The sequence below is a fragment of the Hyalella azteca genome, unplaced genomic scaffold, assembly GCF_000764305.2.
Source record: "Hyalella azteca isolate HAZT.00-mixed unplaced genomic scaffold, Hazt_2.0.2 contig508, whole genome shotgun sequence".
NCBI lineage: Eukaryota > Metazoa > Arthropoda > Malacostraca > Amphipoda > Hyalellidae > Hyalella > Hyalella azteca.
The window spans coordinates 7,472-13,568 of NW_025930855.1; the positions used below are offsets into that span (position 1 = coordinate 7,472).

General features: G+C 36.4%; 1 protein-coding gene across 1 annotated transcript; it reads right to left on the reverse strand.

The window, feature by feature from the left end:
• Positions 1–278: 278 nt before the first annotated feature.
• LOC108675382 (RE1-silencing transcription factor-like) lies at positions 279–4,001 on the reverse strand. Its single transcript, XM_018163387.2, has 3 exons — positions 3,809–4,001; positions 3,483–3,610; positions 279–2,795 (listed from the first exon to the last, which is right to left on the reverse strand). The coding sequence occupies exons 2-3, from the start codon at positions 3,567–3,569 to the stop codon at positions 1,797–1,799; spliced, it is 1,086 nt and encodes a 361-aa protein (XP_018018876.1). The 5' UTR covers positions 3,570–3,610; positions 3,809–4,001; the 3' UTR covers positions 279–1,796.
• Positions 4,002–6,097: the final 2,096 nt, after the last annotated feature.

Below are 6,097 nucleotides of genomic sequence, written 5' to 3' on the forward strand. Positions count from 1 at the left end.
TACAAGTTTGGGTAAATGTGATACTTTAAGTTCCTTCTGAAGCTCATAAATCCTTCAATGATCTTAAATTCATCATAAGAAATTGCAGTCAAATTCATGACGCGGCCATCAAAGGAAAATTCCACCGCTAATTCTGCTGTCAGTTTTCCAATTAAGTTAAAGAATTAGAACAAATTAAACAGCACCTAGTGAAGCAGGTACAAAATGTGCAGCTTTCAATGAAAAAAACACAATAATAAACACATTACATTAGCATTTTATTCTTTACAATATTGCTACCACATTTTATAGCATTTTTTATTGCTAGGCAATGTAACGATTTATTATACATTCTTTTAAATGTATCCTGGACATATCTAATTGATAAATATTTCTGGAGACTAAGATAGTAATTCTTACTAATAATTGTAGTTAAATCCTATTACAATAGTAATAGTTTGATGAGACAGATTGTGCAAAATTTGAAGTAATAAGTTAATTAATTTTGTGACTATTGAGCTTTCATATTTTTGAAGAGAGTTGCTACAAGTGCTGCAGATCTTACCATAGAATACATAAAACAAAAGAAGGTGGCATCATAAAATAAATTGTAGAAGTTGGACCAATGAAGAACAGGCCATTTGCATGGACAATACCACACACACAAAGAAATAATGGGGTCTAGGTAAGTGGGAATGTCCTCATATTGACTTGCTTAGCTCACACCTTCTATGTCATCACAGATGCCAAGAAACTAAGATATTCAGAAGGCAATCAATGCGACTTTATGGTGGTTGTTGTAAATGTAAAAGTTCATAAAAACTAAGATGTTCAGAATATTTTTTAATAAATCCATGCAATTTTATAGTGGTTGTTGCAAAATGTAAAAGTTATATAGAAACAGACAACATTGCTCAAGGAAGAAAAGCACAGAGCTAATGAGCAGTCAAATTGTCATTCGAGTTTCCTGCTCAAGTATGTTAGAGTTCACCAATCCACTGCATGAATATTAAATGATAAATTAAGTGCTGCCTTCAAGCACTTGCTATTAATGTACAAGGGTTAAGGGTATTGGGAAATCTTTTTCAGGAAATTAATAAATGCAGTAAATCGACCTTAAAGAGAATTTAGTGCATTCCACAACAACTCTTTCAAATTGTGGCTGATGCCATTTCTGTCATCAATGGAGACTACAAAAGCAAGCTCAAATCAACACAAAATCTCTCATAGCCTCTGTTGCAGAGATTTTAATTCAAATATTATGCCCAAAATTTACATTTGGTAAGCAATATCACAAACCTCACCTACATACAAGCAGGCGAATTTTATGCTTAATCCACCATTGCAGTTATAGCGGCAGATCACATCATTGGCACCAACAAGTTTATCACTTGAAAGGCCCTTCTACCAACACTCATTTACACACTAAAACATAAAATATTATATTACCAACTGTAGTATATGTAAAATTGATGCACAATATTTTCCCATATTATCCCATTTGAAGTATGAAAATAATAATTTAATGAAAAAATAATAATTTGAAGACAGACATGAATACTTAGCATCAAGACCTCCTTGATTTCCTGACGTGGCTGGTGTATGGATTGGGAAATTTGTGCAAATTTGACTGTGGCATTGTAACTAAACTCAATACGGAATCCTTTCACTAAGTAATTGTCATAAATCTGAATGCATTTGATATATTTTTCAACTGAACATATACAAACAAACTGAATTTTACTAAAACCCCTCAGTAAAGTTTAGATTGGATCGTTAGCAGACATTGTAGCACAACTTTTACTAAGTGATCTTTCCTAAGCCAAAACATGTTTAGATTTCTGGTGCTTTGTTAGAGACCATTTCTTACCAGCAACATAATCACAGAACTGACATCTGAAGCCTTTCCCTAAACCATGTTTAGAAAACATGTGCACATCAAGAACATATTTTCTAAAGTTGCTATAATCACACAACTTGCATTTGAATCCTTTCCCTAGACCATGTTTAGAAAACATATGCATATCTAAAGAATATTTTTGATGAGTAGAATAATCACATAAGTCGCATTTTAACCCCTCCCCCAAACCATGCTTTGAAATAAGGTGCATACTGAGGAGAGATTTGCTAATAGTAACATAATCACACAACTTACAATTGTTTCCCATACCCAAACCATGTTTAGAAAAAAGATGATGTTTGAGATGGTCTTTTTTAGCCATAACGTAGTCACATAGGTCACATTTCACACCGCTCCCTATACCATGTTTAGAAAACATATGCGTATTGAGATAGCGTTCTCTGCCAGCTACGTAATCACACAACTTGCATTTCAATCCTTTTCCCAAACCATGTTTAGTGAACAGATGAACTTTAAGACGATTTTTCATGGCAGCGGCATAGTCACACAACTTGCATTTGAATCCTCTCCCCAAACCATGTTTAGAAAACACGTGACTATTGAGATTGCTTTTTCTATTTGCAACATAGTTGCATAAATTGCACTTTAATACAGCCTGAAAATCTTGTTTGGCAATTTGGTGGGCATTAAAAGGAACATCTGTATGTAATAAATCAGTGGATGAAGGAACCTTGGGTAATTTCTCTGCTAATCTTGCATGGTCATTGTTGGCCAAGTTGGATGACTTGAGCTCAGACACAGGTTGATTGGAAAGAACTTCCTGGACTAAAGCTGCTCCATTGGGCACTGGAGAAACATTTTCCTCAGAGGCAGACATCTTTTCTTCCTTGTTTTCAGGCAAAACTGGCATCACATCCTGACCAATGGTGGCCGGGGCATCGCACGGCATGGCATCCTGAAGATGGGAAGCAAAACGAGATTCTTTCAGTTTAGTTTATTACAATCTTTGTTGTCTTCCACAAACTTTTCTTGGGAAAAAACTTTAATTGTTAAATTATTTATCAATTGTATTAGAATAATTTCAACGAAAGGGAAATCATCTAGGCAATTGAAATGTGAATGATAGCTCATTCACATTACTCAGTACTCATTACTCAGTATAAAACTTGTATCAGAATACATCTACCAAAAAATTTTCCAAGTCATGTACTAGACAAAATTTCAATACTAGTGTGCATTCATGTTCATTTTAGATCAGAATGTGACTACTTTCACATCTCACAGGGATATATACCCTGTAAGAACAAGTAACACAAGAAATGAACAACATTGCTACATGCATTGCTTGGTGGGAGCATATTGCCGCAGAAGTTCATGTTCATTTCAAACCTTCAATAGAATATTTGGGACAACCTTGGATTCAACAGGCAGATATTTTATCTTGGAATGAATTTTGGCTAGGAGATCACAAAAATTGAGGATCCTAAGTGAAGAACATTTTTCAACTGTAATAAACATAAGAGCTGATGAAAGTTGAGGTGCAAGTTTTTGCAGCAAAGCCACTGCAGCCACATGATCAGTTAGCAGCAACATTTCAATTCCTTAACAATTTATTTGAACTCAATCTTGTTAAAAATATCACCTCATATTCTTCACTGCAAAGTGGTTCATCCTTCACAGTTATGTCCTCTCCCTCATCTACAGGCTCCTCTTTGATGTAAACTGTCATGTCAGGGGGTGGAGACGAGCTGGGGGTGCTGCCCTCTATTACTGTATGTAATACATACAGGAATTATTACCTATTAGCATGATGATACTGGCAGGAAATTATATAAACATTATAATAGAGTAAAACTATCTTTAATGGATTTAGGTTAACAATTGTATACAATTTAATATAATCAGAAATGCTGATAAGTATAACAATATCCCAATTGACAAATAAAATAGACTAGTTGTGAAGCATACCTTCAGGCTCAGTTTGCACACGTCAGTTGCTGCTTGAATGAGGCTCTGCTCAGGGGCACAAGCCACTCCTGACTGCAGCATCTGAGAGCTGGTGCAGAACAACTCTGCACTCTTATATACTGTATGCCAAGAGATTAATGAGATGGATTCTTCAGAAATACTTGCAGTAATTATATATCTTTCAATAACCAAGCAAGACAAGTTAATCTGAGAGCAATTGAATCAAAAAAAGGAGCAACAGATTGTTTAACTGACTAAATCAATTAAACTACAAGGTTTGGTTGCAACAACTTTTAGAGAAAGTGACTTTTAGTTCCTTGAATGTACATAGCAATTCTGGGTTGTTGTTGTTGTTGTGGTTCCCCGGTCTCAATTTTACAAGAGACCCCCCTCGCGCAAGTACGACACCACCGACAGGGGGTCGCTCCAGAGCTGTAGGGTCGAGGTTATGTGGTGGTGTTGTCTGAGGTCCTGCCAGAGCGGACATTCCAGGAGAATGTGAGTGATTGTGTGGGGAGCTCTCTGGCAGGATGGGCAGGTGTCTGTGTCTGCTTGGCCTATTCTGTTCGCGTATGTTTGTAATGAGAGGTGGTGGCCGCAGCGAAGCCTGGCTAGGTGTACTCTCTCCAGTCTAGAGAGCTGTGTTTCTGTGCTGCTTATGTCAGGTGGTGGGTGTCCAAGGACTTTGTTGTTGCCGGCCAGCTCCAGCGTTCTAAGTGTCATAATTGTGGGTAAGTGTTTTTTTTGTGCTGGTGTTGCCTTGGGGTGGGGGTATTGTGTCTAGTATATTGGTGTAGTATCTGTGTGGGGTTTGCACTATTTGTCTGTGTGTAGGTGGGTGGTTGCGTAGGTAGTGGCATGGGGTGTTGTGTGTTGTTTATGGCTGCGGCTATGAATTGTGTTCCTCTCATGTCGAGGTGTGCTTTTATGGGAAGTATTTTTGTTTCTGCATGAAGGTGTTCTATGGGGGTGCTTTGTGTGCAGCCTGTGACTATCCTGAGTGCTTTGTTTTGTAGTGTTTGGAGTTTCTGTATGTTTGTGTTGGGTTTATTCTGGGTTTGATGATGGATGATAAACAAAAGATGACTGAAAATTTATAGGTTTGTGAATACCTTTCCTTGGGTGGCATGGTAGCAAATTTTTACTTCAACAGCAAATTTGTAGCTTCATTTGAAAATGCAATGTTGAAGAACAACAATACTATAATCAACACATTTACTCCGATTGCTCATTTGTCTAACCTTCCAATCAGATGGTGACAAACTCATTTTTTTCATTACAATAGAATATGCAAATTTGCAATCGGTAGTGATTTTTTATTAACCATGTTATTTCTAGTGCACCATAAAATATAGAGAATGAAGCTATTTTGTAAGATATTTGATTAAATTTATTCAAAGTAAAATCTTGAAATATTTGAAATAAGACATAAATGTCATTACACTGCCCAGTGGTTACAGTGCAGAGTAACAGGATTGGAGCAGAGAGTTGGGGGTTTGATCCCAGCTCTGTGCACTTGTTTCTGTTCAGAATCAGCGAGGAGGCCGGGCGTTTAAGCAAAGCAAAATTGCGAATTGGAGCAGCAAGTTGTTGCGTGTTCAAGAACGCATCATGCTGTGAATGTTCAGCTATGTTAAGAATTGGCAATGGCCTAATAAACACTGAAACCGCTATTATTATTATTATTATTATTATTGTTATTATTATTATTATTATGTGCCAGTATGTCCTGACAAATTCCAAGACTTATGATAATACTTTCAAATTCACTCACTTACACTGTATTTATTACTTAATGCTTTAGGCACACATCAAATAGAAGCATATGAGACAATTCAAGGGGGCTGAATAATTTTTAAATGCAGCTATTCAATTTTTTATCAGGTTGCTTAACACATTGACTCTGATTGCTTCATCTTGTACTGTTATTTCAGTTTTAGTACCATTTTAAAATAGGGTTGCCAGACATTCTTTTGTATTTTTTTGCAGATAAATGCCCCAATTCAGTTTTTTCAATTGCATTGTCCAGGAAAAATTTATGATAGGGGTACTTCCTAATTAAATTTGAAAAACTGGAACAAAAGAAAATGAAATGGAATATATAGGTACACCCGAACCTACAAATATACTAGTATATATTGAGTTAGAGGCCTTTTTTGTCTGTGGATTGGGCCGTTTTTAGGCCATCAGGCAACCCTGAATTATGCACAACTATGTCCTGGAGAAATACATTTTGTGGTACAACTTCAGAGTTAACATGTTAATGACCAGAGAATGGCTGGCAGAAAT